Source organism: Triticum dicoccoides, chromosome 7B (genome assembly GCF_002162155.2).
Source record: "Triticum dicoccoides isolate Atlit2015 ecotype Zavitan chromosome 7B, WEW_v2.0, whole genome shotgun sequence".
In the NCBI taxonomy this organism is placed as follows: Eukaryota; Viridiplantae; Streptophyta; class Magnoliopsida; order Poales; family Poaceae; genus Triticum; species Triticum dicoccoides.
In genome coordinates, this window is record NC_041393.1 from 139,889,311 (window position 1) to 139,905,420 (window position 16,110).

General features: G+C 47.3%; 1 protein-coding gene across 1 annotated transcript in view; it reads left to right on the forward strand.

The window, feature by feature from the left end:
* LOC119339008 overlaps window positions 1–15,811 on the forward strand; it is a 20,935-nt gene extending 5,124 nt beyond the window's left edge. Inside the window, exons 15-42 of the mRNA XM_037611198.1 lie at window positions 90–174; window positions 906–982; window positions 1,063–1,117; window positions 1,207–1,255; window positions 1,377–1,514; window positions 1,747–1,828; window positions 2,076–2,154; window positions 2,415–2,461; window positions 2,572–2,786; window positions 2,899–2,986; window positions 3,062–3,181; window positions 3,258–3,376; window positions 3,460–3,532; window positions 3,609–3,728; window positions 4,352–4,420; window positions 4,566–4,736; window positions 4,810–4,857; window positions 5,016–5,154; window positions 6,081–6,178; window positions 6,533–6,677; window positions 6,766–6,851; window positions 6,946–7,056; window positions 7,542–7,616; window positions 7,813–7,878; window positions 8,006–8,194; window positions 8,287–8,397; window positions 14,522–14,602; window positions 15,429–15,811. Of these exons, the coding sequence (XP_037467095.1) occupies window positions 90–174; window positions 906–982; window positions 1,063–1,117; window positions 1,207–1,255; window positions 1,377–1,514; window positions 1,747–1,828; window positions 2,076–2,154; window positions 2,415–2,461; window positions 2,572–2,786; window positions 2,899–2,986; window positions 3,062–3,181; window positions 3,258–3,376; window positions 3,460–3,532; window positions 3,609–3,728; window positions 4,352–4,420; window positions 4,566–4,736; window positions 4,810–4,857; window positions 5,016–5,154; window positions 6,081–6,178; window positions 6,533–6,677; window positions 6,766–6,851; window positions 6,946–7,056; window positions 7,542–7,616; window positions 7,813–7,878; window positions 8,006–8,194; window positions 8,287–8,397; window positions 14,522–14,602; window positions 15,429–15,608 (2,916 nt within the window). The 3' untranslated portion in view covers window positions 15,609–15,811. The remainder of the gene's footprint in view (window positions 1–89; window positions 175–905; window positions 983–1,062; window positions 1,118–1,206; window positions 1,256–1,376; window positions 1,515–1,746; window positions 1,829–2,075; window positions 2,155–2,414; window positions 2,462–2,571; window positions 2,787–2,898; window positions 2,987–3,061; window positions 3,182–3,257; window positions 3,377–3,459; window positions 3,533–3,608; window positions 3,729–4,351; window positions 4,421–4,565; window positions 4,737–4,809; window positions 4,858–5,015; window positions 5,155–6,080; window positions 6,179–6,532; window positions 6,678–6,765; window positions 6,852–6,945; window positions 7,057–7,541; window positions 7,617–7,812; window positions 7,879–8,005; window positions 8,195–8,286; window positions 8,398–14,521; window positions 14,603–15,428) is intronic.
* The last annotated feature ends 299 nt before the right edge of the window (window positions 15,812–16,110 follow it).

Consider the following 16,110-nt stretch of genomic DNA (forward strand, 5'->3'; position numbering starts at 1 on the left):
ATTAACTATTTTTGAACTGCACTTACTCTTTCTTTTTGACAAACTTGAGCTGTACTTACATGGTTGTGAATATCCTTTGTCTTTCACTTTCAGTTTTGCCAGCGGGAACATCCATCATTCTGTCATCTACAGTTTCTCCTGGCTTTGTGACTCAACTCAAAGGAAGATTGGAAGGTAGCTGCTCTTTTTTATCTCTCCTGGGCATGTTTGCATTAAAAATAGGAAAGAATACCACGAACATTACTGGTCAACAAAAACCACATTGTGTAAATCATAAATCCAACTCATGATAATCTAAAATCTTCTGTTTGTGGTTCCGGGTGAGAGCTGAGTCCTGTAGCTTCAGTGTCTCACAAGTAATGTTTGTTTACCTTTCTCATTATAAAACACCAGATTTATAATCATTTGCAGCAGAAGTTGCAATGACTGCTGTGACAACTAGCCTGTACTTTGTGTTGGGATGTTATTATGAAGTTGAAGTTGCATTTTAAGGGAAATGTTCCGGCAGAAGGCCTTTGGGGTGTTACCAAGGTTCCAAAAGTCACAGAAACATCCAAAAAGTAGTACAACGCTAACAGAAGATAAATCTATTACTAAACAAATCAGATCCATATTTGACCTATGATCAAGAAAGCTGTGATAGAAGCTTCAATCGTTTTCAGCTATTGTCGAAAGGAATCTGATTTTGTTTTCTCCGTGTGTAGGTTAAATCCGTATCTCATTAGATTTATGTCATGTAAATTGCGTCAAGAGCACTTATTTTTTTGTCACTTTTTATATTGTTTCCCGTAACACACCAAGGCCTTGTAGTACTATAACCATTCTCTACATTTTAAATATGTCGGCAATGTTGTTTACTGCTTTCACTGATGAATCTTTTGGAATTATTAACTACTTCTATACAGCCGAATGCCGAGAGATAAAGTTGGTTGATGCTCCGGTATCTGGTGGTGTCAAGAGAGCAGCGGACGGGACACTAACTGTATGATTAGCGAAACATTAATCTAGTAGAAGTGATGATGTAACCTTCATGGATATAAATATTTGCACTTCTTTTGACAGGTAATTGTTTCGGGAACAGATGAAGCTCTGCATTGTACGGGTAGAGTTTTGTCAGGTATGAAAAAGGTTATCTGAACACCATCATATGCTGTATACAAAGTACGGAAACTGGTCGATAACTATTATCTTGTTTTTGCGTAACAGCACTAAGTGAGAAACTATATCTCATCAAGGGAGGATGCGGAGCTGCGAGGTGATACACACATTTTGTAGTCATATACCTTCCTTAAAGGGTCTTATTTCTGCATAATGGCACTTTTTTCACTAGTGCTGGCGCTTGTGAATCAATATCTCTCTTCTGCTATTGTTCCCAGTTCTGTTAAAATGGTGAACCAACTTCTTGCTGGGGTCCATATAGCCTCAGCAGCTGAAGCAATGGCATTTGGTGCTCGATTAAATTTGCGAACAAGAAGGATTTTCGAAATTATTCAACATGCAAGAGGTTACTCGTGGTATGTGTCATTCTTTTATCCACTCTAATGAATCTTCCTTTTTTACTCTTCACTGTTAGACTTGCTTATATTGGCCGAGTAAAATGATTATGAGAAAGAAATGAAACAATTATTTATACTTGTTTTTGCTATCAGCTCCCTGTAGGTCAGTCTTTCAGATATCTAGTGGTGTGTTCTAGCATGAGTGAAGGTGGATATCTGATGATTGATACACTCAATGTTCATATTGCAGGATGTTTGGAAACCATGTGCCACACATGCTTGATAATGATTATACACCTTTATCTGCGGTGGACATATTTGTCAAGGATCTTGTATGGATAACCGAGCTATTAACTTATTTGTTTTATGAACTATTACCTCTGTTCCTAAATGTAAGACATTTTTGCAGTTCAAATTAGGAAATTGAACTGCAAAAACGTCTTACATTTAGGAACAGAGGGAGTACTAACAAAAGATAATAATGCATTTATCTCGTCTTGAACTGCAAAAACCTCTTACATGTAGGAACAGAGGGAGTACTAACAAAATATAATAATGCATTTATCTCGTCTATTTCAGGGTATAGTATCTCGTGAAAGCTCCAACTTGAGGATCCCATTGCATGTCTCTAGTGTTGCTCATCAGCTGTTTGTTTCAGGTAATTGTCTGTGATAAATCAAAGATCATTTTCCATTCTATGTTTTGGTTCCAATGTTCATCAAGTCATGCTATATTTCTTATCTTCAATGAAAGTAGTTTCCCAAATTAACAGAACATTGCATGGCCATCCCCTCTGTTTTCTATACTAGTATATTACAGTTAGTTTTAGAAGAAAACAAATCAGCTTACAGTTATTGTTTGGATAACACTCTTAAAATAGGATGGCTATTGTTTTATTCATTTGATGTATTTCAACAGGCTCTGCTTCTGGATGGGGTCGATATGATGATAGTGCTGTTGTAAAGGTGAGCAGCTCACAGCTCTCAGTAGACGGAACTTATGCCAAAATATGATATACTAATGGCCTTAATTTAATTCCTTTCCTAAATGTGCCCGCTGATTGCGCCTGGCACAGGTATATGAGACATTAACTGGGGTAAAAGTAGAAGGAAGGCCGCCCATGCTTAATAAAGAAGATGTCCTGCGTTCTCTTCCTGTTGAGTGGCCAGAAGTTCCAATGGATGATCTTGTTTCCTCTGCATCTCATGATAGCAAAAAGGTTCTTGTAGTTTTAGATGATGATCCAACTGGAACTCAAACAGTTCATGATATAGAGGTCTTAACTGAATGGTAAACGAAAGCATATTGTCTTTTAGATTACATATGTTTTCTGCTAGCATTTTCGTTTTGCCCATGTTCCATACATAGTTCCATAAGCTTTGCTTGTAATGCTGAACTGCAGGCCAGTTGAAGCCCTCACAGAGCAGTTTCTGAAACTACCAACCTGCTTTTTTATTTTGACAAACTCCCGTTCAATGACTGCTGATAAGGTAGGAAAGTGCAGTCTTAAACAGTTTATCTTTAGGGTCTTTAAATATATATTTAAAGCCTTCTCACTTTCATAGGCTGCACTGTTAGTAAAAGATATCTGCAGAAATCTTGAAGCTGCAGCAAAGACTGTCCCTGGTATTAGTTATACAGTGGTCTTGCGAGGTGATTCCACTCTACGTGGCCATTTCCCAGAGGTTAATATCCGAAATCCTCTCTGTTTTTCTTTTCCATTTCATTTCTCTGATCATATCATACTCTTCTACTTTCCAGGAAGCTGATGCAGTTGTTTCAGTATTAGGTGACATGGATGCTTGGATAATATGCCCATTCTTCCTTCAAGGTGGGCGGTACACTGTTGATGATATTCATTATGTTGCAGACTCTGAAAGGTAGTCTGTGCACAATCACTATGCAATATATTTGAATACAAAAATAACACATAACAATATTGAGGTCCAACATTCTCTAACAGGTTGATTCCTGCTGGTGAGACTGAGTTTGCCAAGGATGCAGCTTTTGGCTATACATCTTCCAATCTCAAACAGGTACTGTTGTAGAATTGTTTGATTGGTAAAGCGAAGAGCAAGACCTTAGTAACTTGCTTTGTACATGAATGTACAGTGGGTTGAAGAAAAGACTAAAGGAAGGATTTTGGAGAACCAAGTTTCATCAATTTCCATAAGTCTTTTACGTAAAGAAGGACCAGATGCAGTCTGTCAGCTTCTCTGCAGCTTGGAGAAGGTATATGATAATAAACATGGAACATACGATTGGCGGAGCTTGGAACAAAATGAAGGAGAGGCCAACACTAATTGTTAGATGAATTAAGATGTACTCCCTCCATTCCTAAATATAAGTCTTTTTAGAGATTCCAATATGAACTACACACGGAGCAAAATGGGTGAATCTACACTCTAAACTACATCTATATACATCCATATGTAGTCCATATTGAAATCTTTAAAAATACTTGTATTTAGGAACGGAGGGAGTATTTTTGTTGTTTAATTAGCAAAGAAGCTTCACCTATTTAAACAAAGTATACAAGATTAAGGGCAGGCCAAGGCGCACCTTGGTCACCACTACGCCCCTCCAGTGCATATGAAGAGTTATTTTTTAGTCAGTTTAAACTTTTTTGGATATAATTATAAATATTTAGTTTTATTGATATTTTATATTCTCATTTCTGTATGCACTCATGGTAGCTATGTACTTGAAATGTCTAATAAAATGTTGCGGGCGTTTTAGGGACCCTAGAATTGTACTGGCCGATTCAACCATATAGTATCATAAATCCTGTTTTGGTTCCCTCTCTTCTTGATTTAGCTGGAGAATTTCCTGACGGGCATTTTGAATCTTTTTAGGGCTCTGTGTGTATTGTCAATGCTGCTAGTGAGAGGGACATGAATGTCTTTGCTGCTGGAATGATCCAGGCACGTTATGCCGCTCCATTTCTACGAGAAGCATCTGTTCTTAGTTCCTATTCCTTACAAAAGATATGATAATACATCTTATTCAAGTATTGATGCTCTGTTTTGATCTGCTATTCTTCTGTTTCTTTTTACGTAAACTCAACAGGCTGAATTGCAAGGAAAGCGGTTTCTATGTCGCACAGCTGCTAGTTTTGTGAGTGCTAGAATTGGAATCAAGCCAAAGCCACCTATCCGCCCAAATGACCTTGGATTAAAAAGAAATTTAGCGGGAGGCCTCATAGTTGTTGGTTCTTATGTGCCAAAAACTACGAAGCAGGTTAGCCTTGTAATGCTTTAAGATTTTGTCAGTCATATTTATCTCATTCACATGTTCTTTTTGCATTTGTTAGGTCGATGAGCTTCGCTCACAATGCGCACAATCCCTCAGAGTGATAGAGGTAATTTATATCTTGGCTGTCATGTCTAAACATGAACCAGCAACCATCATATACATCTACTTGGATAGAATTTGTGGATAGTACTCTCTTAAGTTGGATGATTTTGCTTTAGATCAATTTGTGGTGTTACTACCGTGTTCTCCTTTTCCTCACTGTAGGTATCTGTTGAGATGATCTCACTGAAATCAACTGAGAGAGACCAAGAAATCAGCAGAATTGTTGAATTGGGAAATGCTTATATACAGTCCGGGAGAGACACACTAGTCGTCACCAGCCGCCAACTCATTACTGGAAAAAGTTAGCATCTTTCTGATTATCATATGGCTAAATATGTTGTTTGTTCCATTAGCAAATACAGTGATCAAATGCTGATTCAATTTTGATTTCTAGTTTCTTAATGCCAACAATTCCTCAGCCACATCCTACCTGCCGAATTGTTGAGCAAGTTGTGCTGGTAAGGAACTTTTTACTAACAAACGATGTGGAGATCCTCAGGGCTAGCACACAATTGCCCCCAAACTCCACACCGTATCAGAGACTCTCAGCCTAATTCTAGTCCCTGAGCTCAACTCAGATCACCAGTCAACCACCACCAACATTGTCATCTATCAATCTGCCATGATCCCTCCACTGACAGCCATTCCCAGGCATTTGACTTATCTGGGGAGATAGTTTGTTTTCTTTTATCATATTCTAGGCATGAACCGGGAGTCTGGGGCTAACTGTATTGGAAGACAGGTCAAACTGTCGAAACTTGTTAAAAGGGGGGGATTGATAAAATAAAGTTGCTTATTGTTGTCAAAGTCAAGCCCAAAAATGCATTAGTCACAGGTAGAGCCATGAATCTCTACATTCAACCACAACCACAATCACAATGTGAGCGCATTGTCCCAATCATTTGAATAGAACATCTCCAGTTTGCAGCATAATCTTTTCTAGTGACCAACACCAAACTAACTTCAGTTTACGTTCCTGAAATTGTGTGCTAGAGTCTAGATACCTAACTCAGTTTTTTTTTACGGGAGATACCTAACTCAGCTTTTCAAAACAGTATGTTCAAGAACAGCCGCTGTTATCTTCATGTAAGCATTAGCAGTACAAGACAACTGACTAGTATTGTTTGCTACCTTTTGTGTGCCAAACGAAAGAAGATAATTTCTTTCTTGGATATCTGTCCTGAAGTAGTTTGATCACCTAACAAGATTGTACCTGTCATGTTGCAGCTCCTGAAGAAAGCTTAGAGATTAATTACAAAGTGAGCTCAGCACTAGTAGAGATTGTGCAAAGAATTGATAGTCGACCCCGTTACATCCTTGCAAAGGTAAAATTGCACAGCCCATTTCTTCTTTCTGAAAAAATTGAAATTTAGTTGTTACTTGGTTCCTGGAAATTTGCCAATCTCTGAAGCTGTTACAAGTCAAAATATTTGTTCTCTTTTATTGGACCTATGCCATTAAATTATTAATGAAATATTGAGATAGCATTACACCTTGTTACATGTTTACATGGTTACATGTTTCATTCATGAGAACAAAAAATAAAGAAAAAACAATAGTATCTACAAAAAAAAAACAGTGCCTGCAAATTCAACTGTCCATATCAAACAAAATGATTGATTCCACAAGTTGTGCATGGAATACTTCTGAAGGTACTCCTTACTATATTCTTTATACAGGGAGGAATCACTTCATCTGATCTTGCTACAAAAGCTTTGGAAGCTCGGCGTGCCAAAGTAATGGGACAAGCTTTAGCTGGTGTGCCTTTGTGGCAGCTTGGCCCTGAGAGTAGACATCCTGGTGTCCCCTACATTGTTTTTCCTGGTAATAAACATATCTCATTTCCGTACCAACAGATAAATAACGTTATCTTTTTACTCAAGAAACTATCTTGCCACTCCCCCAATGACAGGTAATGTTGGTGATAACAGTGCTCTTGCAGAAGTGGTCCAGAATTGGGCTTGCCCTTCTAGAAGTTCAACAAAAGAACTTCTCCTTGTAAGTTCTTATCCACCGTCTACTTCTCATCAAGGTTATACATCGTTGTGTATTGCTTTAAATACTTAATCCGCTATTTTTTTTAATTGTGAAGAACGCGGAGAAGAGTGGCTATGCAGTTGGTGCTTTCAATGTATATAATCTTGAGGGAATTGAAGCTGTAATTGCAGCTGCTGAGGCTGAAGAAAGTCCAGCTATCCTGCAGGTTAGAATTCTTTGTTAGTATAGGATGTTTTCTTTGGCAGTTTATGGTGAAAATTATGTAATTTATCATGTTGGGTGTCCTCTAATACCACTCTTTACTGGAGTACGTTATGATAGGACTAGTAAGTACTCCCTCCGTCCCAAAATAAGTGTCTCAAACTTAGTATAACTTTGTACTAGAGTTAGTACAAAGTTGAGGCACTTATTTTGGGACGGAGGGAGTAGGTCGCAACAGCTAGCTCCAGAGGGATAGAAGCAATACCACACAGATCCTGAAATGGATTTCTACCCGTGTTTTTTCCGTAGAGAGAATTGCATTGATTCTCTCAACTCATGAGCTTTTCTCACTCTCAACACATGAGCTTTTCTCACTCTCAACTCATGAGCTTTTCTGCACCCATGCTCCCTGAACTCATTATCCATATTTTTTGTAGATGATATGTATCGTCTTGATTTCTAACCACGCTTATTGTGGTTGTTATTTAGGTTCATCCCAGTTCCCTGAAGCAAGGTGGAGTTCCGTTGGTAGCATGCTGCATTGCTGCAGCAGAACGAGCCAGCGTAAGACAAACAGAACCTATAATACTTAAAGAGTAAATGTGGACACCCAGTGATCTGGATAAAAATAGTTCATAAACTTTTATATAACTTGGGTTCCCACATATTACCTTCTTCTAGCCACCCTTGTTTTTTGAAACAGATAGCCACCCTTGTTTTTATGTTCTTTAAAGGTGATCATTCTGTGATTGTCACTCAGGTACCTATCACCGTCCATTATGATCACGGGGCTGACAAGCATGATTTGCTTGGAGCTCTTGAAATGGTAAGCGAAAAAATGTGTTGTTTTCTCAAATTTGCGGTACCAAAATGTTTTCCTAATCATGAATGATAAATGACCACATCTGAATCTTAATTCTCTGGACCATCTACTATGACCTTTTATTTTTCAGGGATTTGATTCAGTCATGGTGGATGGTTCCCATCTAACTTTAGAAGAGAACATCTTATACACAAAGAACATATCTTCCCTGGCTCATGCGAAAGGTATGCTTGTGGAAGCTGAACTTGGGAGACTATCAGGCACTGAAGATGGCCTGACAGTTGAAGAATATGAAGCGAGATTTACTGATATTGCTCAGGTTATTTTATCTTCCTGATAAATTTCAACTCTATGGCATTCTATCATTACAATCCTGTAATAATGCTTAACTTATATGTTACATATTTTCAGGCTGAGCAGTTTATTGATGAAACTGGTATTGATGCATTAGCAGTATGCATTGGGAATGTTCACGGAAAATATCCTCCCAGTGGACCGAACTTGAGACTTGACTTGCTAAAGGTTTGACAGAACAGCTATGAAAATCTTTGTTTGATCTTTCAGATTATGTGTGTGTTAACAGATCTTTTACCCTGTTTTCTGATTTTCTGATTTTTTTTTTCTAAATTTGTTAAGCTTTTTCCAAAAAAGTATGATCCTTCTCTGTCTTTTTTTATGTTTTACTTAATCTGTTAACATGACAAGGTGCTAATGCGTATATGTGATGCCATGTGTCTGCCATGAGTTGTTTGAGTCAGCTCAAACCGCTTGGAATAGGACCAAGGGGGTAAACCAGTAAAGCAAACATATTCAACAATTCAAGGTTAAAAACAGCTGGTTTTCTGGTTTTCGAGTTTAAGGTTGAAAAATGAACTTCTGCAATAGTTCAGGGTTGTTGGTAGGACTAGGGTTCCTACCGGGCCTTCGGCGTAGATTGTATGGGCAGGGAGGAGGGAGACGAGGGCTGGAGCGGGCACGCCGGCGATGAGGCGCCGTCGCGGCTAGGGTTTAGGTGCGGCGGCGGTTGGCTGGTGGCGGCTAGGGTTCCGGCTCCTCAGGGAGCCGGGCAACAGAAGATGATAATATCTTTATTGCTTGATCTCAAACGATGTCTTACAACTAGTATTTATAACTTTAGCCTAAGATAACTTGCCTAAAATAACTTGCCTAAGATAACCTGTGGGTCAAGCCCCTAATACTAATGCCCGGTGGAACTCTTCCTGGTATAGACCAAACCGGTCATAACATCTCTCCCCGCGTGCGCAAACAGCTCGTCCTCGAGCTGAAAATCTGGATAGTGTTGGCGGAATTCTTCACGCTGCTCCCAAGTAGCCTCCTCCTCCGGAAGGCCTGTCCACTGAACGAGGATGAACCAGACGCCACGACGGAGCTGTGCCTACAACACCTTGGCTGGCTCTGGAAGAATGCGACCATCGGCGATGGGAGGAAGCGCCGGAGGAGCCGCCGGTGGCTCGCCACGGAAAGGCTTGAGCAGCCCCACATGGAAGACGTCGTGGATGCGAGCGCGTGCTGGAAGCTGAAGACGATAGGCCACCTTCCCAATGCGCTCCAAGATAGGGAAGGGCCCGGCGTAGCGAGGACCGAGCTTGCGCTTTGCTCGCGGGTCGAGTGACTGCGTAGAGCGGTGGAGAAGACGCAGCCACACCCAATCACCCACCGCGAACTCCGCCTCGCGATGATGATCGTCGTAGTAGTGCTTGGCCAGCTGCTGGGCCTGAAGGAGACGCTGACGAACCTCAGCAAGCATCTCGTCACGAGTGCGGATGAGTTCACCCGCAACCTCCGTCCGAGCTGTCTCCGGATCCACCGGAAGGATAGGTGGGGGTGGTCGACCATAGACCACCTCAAATGGCGTAGCGCGCAGGGCGGAGTGATAAGAGGTGTTGTAGCAGTACTCCGCCCAAGAAAGCCAGTCCACCCAAGCGCGAGGCCGATCACCTGTCACACAACGCAAATACATGGCAATGACCTTGTTAACCACCTCGGACTGTCCGTCCGTCTGAGGATGGAACGCCGTACTCAGGCGGAGCTGGACACCTGCCATCCTGAAGAGGTCGCGCCAGACATGGCCCGTGAAAACTGGGTCCCGATCACTGACGATCGAAGCAGGGAACCCGTGTAGACGGACGATGCCGTCGAAGAAGGCTCGGGCCACTGACGCCGCCGTGTATGGATGGCCGAGCGCGATGAAGTGGGCGTATTTGGAAAAGCGGTCGACCACCGTGAGGATGACCGACTTGCCACCCACCTTGGGAAGGCCCTCAATGAAGTCCATGGATATATCCGCCCAGACCTGAGATGGCACCTCCAAGGGCTGGAGTAACCCGGCCGGCCTTAGGGTCTCTGTCTTGTTGCGCTGGCATGTCTGACAAGACCGAACCCAGTCGCGGACCAGGGCGCGATCGCCAGGGATGTAGAAGTCGGCGCGAAGACGATGGAGGGTTTTCTGCATACCCTCATGACCCGCCGAGTGGGCGAGCTGTAACACCTGGTGACGGAGATCATCATGCGCCGGAACAAAGACCCGGCGCCCATGTAGGAGTAGTCCGTCAGAGAAGCGCCAAGGCTCCTCCAGGTCGCCGGCGGTGAGCTGCTGTTGAAGGCGGACGGCGTCGTCGGCCGTCGCAGTGGCGCGGCGAATGTCGGCGAAGAGGCCGAACGTCGGCCCAGAGCGGATGCACAGGGCCGCCCCGGCGGACTCGTCGGCGGAGGAAGCGAGGTCGGAGTCGCGACGGGACAGCGCGTCGGCCATGGTGTTAAGGCGGCCCGGCCGATACTCGACGGAGAAGTCGAAGCCGAAGAGCTTGCTGATCCACTGGTGCTGCGGCACGGTCGACAACCGTTGATCCAGCAAGAACTTCAGGCTGTAGTGGTCAGTGCGAATGAGGAAGGACCGGCCCCACAAGTACGGCCGCCAATGACGAACGACCTGTACAAGGCCAATGAGCTGCCGCTCGTATGCCGCCAGCTTAAGGTGACGCGGAGCGAAAGGCCGGCTGAAGAAGGCGAGGGGCCCATCGCCCTGATGAAGCACGGCGCCGAACCCTGCGCCCGAGGCGTCACAGTCCACCACGAACGGGCGGCCGAAGTCGGGCATCTGGAGGACGGGGCCCGTCGTGAGGGCCCCCTTGAGGGCCTCGAACGCCGTCGTCGCCTCATCGTCCCAGGCGAAAGCGTCGCGGCGAAGCAACCGTGTGAGGGGCGCCGCGATGAGCCCGAACTCCCGAATAAATTTCCGGTAGTAGCCGGCGAGGCCGAGGAACCCGCGGAGAGCCCGCGGCGAGTGAGGCGTCGGCCAGGCGGAGACGGCTGCCACCTTGTCGGCGTCCATAGCCACCCCGTCGGCGGAGATGACGGGGCCCAAGTATGCCACCGAAGGCGTCCCGAACGAGCACTTCGAGCGCTTAAGGTGGAGGTGGTGCGCTCGAAGCTCGTTGAAGACGATGGCGACGTGCTGGAGATGCTCGGCCCAAGACGCACTGTAGATTAGAATATCATCAAAGAAAACGAGCACAAACCGGCGTAAGTGGGGCCTGAGGATGTCGTTCATCAGAGCCTGGAAGGTCGCCGGGGCGTTGGTGAGGCCAAAGGGCATCACCAAGAACTCGAAGTGGCCGTGATGAGTCCGAAACGCCGTCTTGGCGATGTCATCCGGGTGCATGCGCACCTGGTGGTACCCCGACCGAAGGTCAAGCTTGGTGAAGAAGCGTGCCCCGTGTAGCTCATCGAGGAGCTCGTCGACCACCGGAATAGGGAACTTGTCCTTAAGTGTGATAGCATTAAGGGCACGGTAGTCGATGCAGAAACGCCATGTGCCGTCTGACTTGCGAACGAGAAGCACCGGCGCAGTGAACGGCGAAGTGGAGAGCCGGATGATGCCTGCCGCGAGCATGAGGGCACACTGCCGCTCCAACTCATCCTTCTGCAACTGCGGATAGCGGTAAGGGCGGACCGCCACCGGCGCGGAGCCTGGCAGAAGATGTATACGGTGATCATACGTGCGGGCGGGCGGCAGCTCCTGTGGCTCGGTGAAGATGTCATCATGCTGCTGTAGGAGACTCTCCAAAAGTGGGTGCTCGGCCGTGGCGGTGGTCGTGGCCAGTTGGAGGGGTGGTGTGGGTGCGGCACCCCCAATGCCGTCCCACTGAATGCAGCGGACCAACCGCCAGAAGGTCATCGTCAGCGCATCGAAATCCCAGAGAATAGGACCAAGAGTGCGCAAGAAGTCAACGCCTAGGATGAAGTCGAAGCAGCCCAAGTCGATGCCGGCGCAGGTGATGGAGAAGTGCTCGCCGCCGATAGTGATGGGCACGTCACGGGCGAGCTCGTGGCAGTGGAGACGGTCGCCATTAGCGACTGTGACTCGCAACTGCTCGCCGCCGGTGGGTTGTAATGCAAGGCGCCGCATGGTGGTCGCCGGCAGGAAGTTATGTGTGGATCCTGTGTCCACTAGGGCCACAAGGCGCTCGCCCTGGATCATGACCGGTAAGAGCATTATCCGTTCATCACGGATACCGGCCAGCGCGTGTAGGGACACCACGAGGGCGGTGGCCGGGGCGGGCGCGGGCGCCGCTGCGGTCTCCGCAAGGGCTGGGTCGCCGAGGCCATCCTCCAGTGTCTCCTTGCCCGTCTCGTCTGACGTCTCCAAGTAGAAGAGGCGGGGACAGACATGGCCAGGTGCATAGGGCGCATCACAGTTGAAGCACAAACCCAGGCGCCGGCGTTCCAGCTGTTCTGCCTGAGTGAGGCGCCTAAACGGCCGCGTCGGAGCCGGGGTGGCCGCCTGGGCGGCAGTGGACGGTGTCGGTGCTGCTGGAGACGGCCGAGTAGGCTATCGGCCCCCACGTGGCGCGGATGGACGCGTCAAGGCCTGGGCGCGTTGCTCGAATGCCCGGGCATAGTACATGGCCGTCTGAAGGTCTTGGGGCCCCTTCATCTCGACGTCCACGCGGATGTGGTCGGGAAGGCCACCGATGAAAAGCTCCGCCCGGTGTAAGGCCGTCACACTGGGCGCGTGGCACGCCAGGGCCTGGAAGCGGTCGGCGAAGTCTTGCACCGTGGAGGTGAACGGCAGGCGGCCCAACTCGGCCAGGCGGCTCCCGCGGACCGGTGGCCCGAAACGAAGAAGGCACAGCTCCCGGAAACGATCCCACGGGGGCATTGCCGCCCTCGTCCTGCTCGAGGGCGTAGTACCATGTCTGGCGGCCCCGCGGAGATGGTAGGAAGCCAGCCAAGTGCGCTCCGACGCGGGCGTGCGCTGTACGCGGAAGAACTGATCACACTGGTTGAGCCAGTTAAGCGGGTCGTCGGAGCCGTCGTATGTGGCGAAGTCGATCTTGGCGAGCCGGGATGGCTGCTGGTGTGGCACGCCCTGGCCCACTGCCTCGGCGGTGCGGAGGGCGGATGATGGTGCGCGGTCCATGGTGGAAGGCCCGGCGTAGTGCCCGGTGGTGATGGTGACGACGGGAAGCGGACCTCCTGGATCGGAAGCCCGCTCGGCGACGACCGGCCCATGTTAGGGCTGGGCGGGGGCGGTGGAGGAACCTGCTCCGGGCCCGCTGGAAGGGATGGCGCGGCGGGAGACGGCGCGGCCGGCGCGGTCCAGGTGGGCCACTGCCGCCCGTGGGGGCGGCGAGTGGCGCGGTTGCCGTCGCAAGCTGCGGCGGCCATTGTGGCCAAAGCGGCGGTGCGGCCGCCTGGGCGGGGAGCGCCGGGTAGCCTCCGGTGACGGCCCCCGGTACCGAATACCATGGCAGCGCCTGCTGACTCGTGGCCATGGCTGGATGGATTGGTGGCGGCGGCCCGTATGGACTTGCCAGGTAGAGGCGGATGCCCTGGACCGCGGCGACGAGGTCGGTGAGGACGCCGGCCATTGCCTCCGGTGTGAACTGCTGCGTCTGCGGAGGAGGTGATGGCGGCGGCGTAGGTTGGATGGGGGCTGGTGGCCGCCCGTGGCCCGGCACGGTGCCGGGTGCCTGGAGGGGCGGCGCCGAGAGCGACGCCGTGATGCCCGCCAGGAGCGAGGCCGTGGCGCCCGGCGCAGAGGCGGCGGCGGTGGAGGAGTTGGCGGCAGCGGCGGTGGTGGAGTTGACGGGCGGCGGTGGTGGTGGTGGCGGTGGAGAAGACATGGTCGAAACCCGGGTATCTGATACCAAATTGGTAGGACTAGGGTTCCTACCGGGCCTTCGGCGTAGATTGTATGGGCAGGGAGGAGGGAGACGAGGGCTGGAGCGGGCGCGCCGGCGATGAGGCGCCGTCGCGGCTAGGGTTTAGGTGCGGCGGCGGTTGGCTGGTGGCGGCTAGGGTTCCGGCTCCTCAGGGAGCCGGGCAACAGAAGATGATAATATCTTTATTGCTTGATCTCAAACGATGTCTTACAACTAGTATTTATAACTTTAGCCTAAGATAACTTGCCTAAGATAACTTGTGGGTCAAGCCCCTAATACTAATGCCCGGTGGAACTCTTCCTGGTATAGACCAAACCGGTCATAACAGTTGTAGAGTGATTTTTTTTTCCAACGGCTCGTGAAGTATTTTGTAAAGGATTACCAAGCAAGTTTGTGCTTTTGCAAGCGACTTCTTTTGAGTAATGAACTCAGTATTTTTTTCACTGAAACGATGACAGGAACTTCGTGCATTAACTATGAAGAAAGGAGTTAGCTTGGTACTTCATGGAGCATCTGGCCTCCCTCATGAACTTGTAAAGGTTTGATAAACTGTTTCCTTCTTTATTAAGATCAGCGAATTTGTACCTTGTTGCAGTAGTCTACCTGAAGGGGAGCCTTGGCGCAGTGGTAAAGCTACTGCCTTGTAACCATGAGGTCATGGGTTCAAGTCCTGGAAACAGCCTCTTACAGAAATGTAGGGAAAGGCTGCGTACTATAGACCCAAAGTGGTCGGACCCTTCCCTGGACCCTGCGCAAGCGGGAGCTACATGCACCAGGTTGCCCTTTTTTTTTTTTGCAGTAGTCTACCTCAGAGCGAACAATGAAAAAGGCATCGAGCGGGTGCAAGCTCGAGGAGCTAGGAAGGATGGAAGAAAGCTTGACTGTTTTTTCACTGAACTACTCGAACTTTTTGTTAGAAAAAGCGGAAATAGCTCAGTTCGAGAGAGGGTTGAGCTTCATCGGTTAGTGTGCACCAAAGGATGAGGTTTCTTTCCTGTCCTACAAATTGAAACCGTTTTAGCTTGATACTGCGATATTGTTGAGTTTCCCCACACCAACTTATATCCTGAAAGGTTCAGGTTATAGGAGAATTGGGGAGCAATCGTTGCCCTCCATAAGACAATCATCAATCATGGTTGCACTGCATAAAATAATTCAACGACAAGGTTAAAAATGCTGGAGGGCTAGAGTTTCTGTGTCTATATCAGCTTCATAGTTTTGCAAAGAATCGGTAAAACGCTTCCTTTTGCGAAATAATTATACTAGAGCTTGTCAGTTGATGAAATTGGTCTTATTATTAACTACTGTCATATTTGAAATGTTGTTGTGCAAGTGATAATAACGTGTAACCAACTTGTGGAGCAGGAGTGCATAGATTTGGGGGCGAGGAAATTCAACGTGAATACGGAGGTCCGCAACAGCTACCTGCAGTCACTCAAGAAGCCAGAAAAAGACCTGGTTCAGGTCATGGAGTCTGCCAAGGAAGCAATGAAAGCTGTTGTAGCAGAGAAGATGCGCCTCTTCGGATCTGCAGGCAAAGCCTGAATGTAGCGACACAATGAAAAACTGAAGCCAGCAACACTCCACCATTAGGTATTGCATGGCCATTTTAGCGATCCTACTAGGCTTGTGACAGCGAACTGCCCGAACCAGTTTCTTAATAAAGCACTGATACAGTTGCGTGAAGAAATAAAATAACAAAAATTAGTAAATTGCAGTAACTTACCGGTGCTCCCGTTCATGGTTGAGTGACTAGTTTTGCATTTAATATAATATACTCCCTCCGTTCCTAAATCCGTTCCTAAATATAAGTCTTTTTTAGAGTTTCCAATAAGAGACACAATATGGGGCAAAATGAGTGAATATACACTCTATGCTGCATCTATATACATCGTATGTAGTCCATAGTGAAATATGTAGAAAGACTTATATTTAGGAACGGTGGGAGTATAATGATGAGTTGTTATTTAGTCGTGATCTGTGACATGTGAAATTAAATTCCAAAACAGCTTCGTGAGAGAGGGTCAAGCGGTCGGTTGAAACCCTA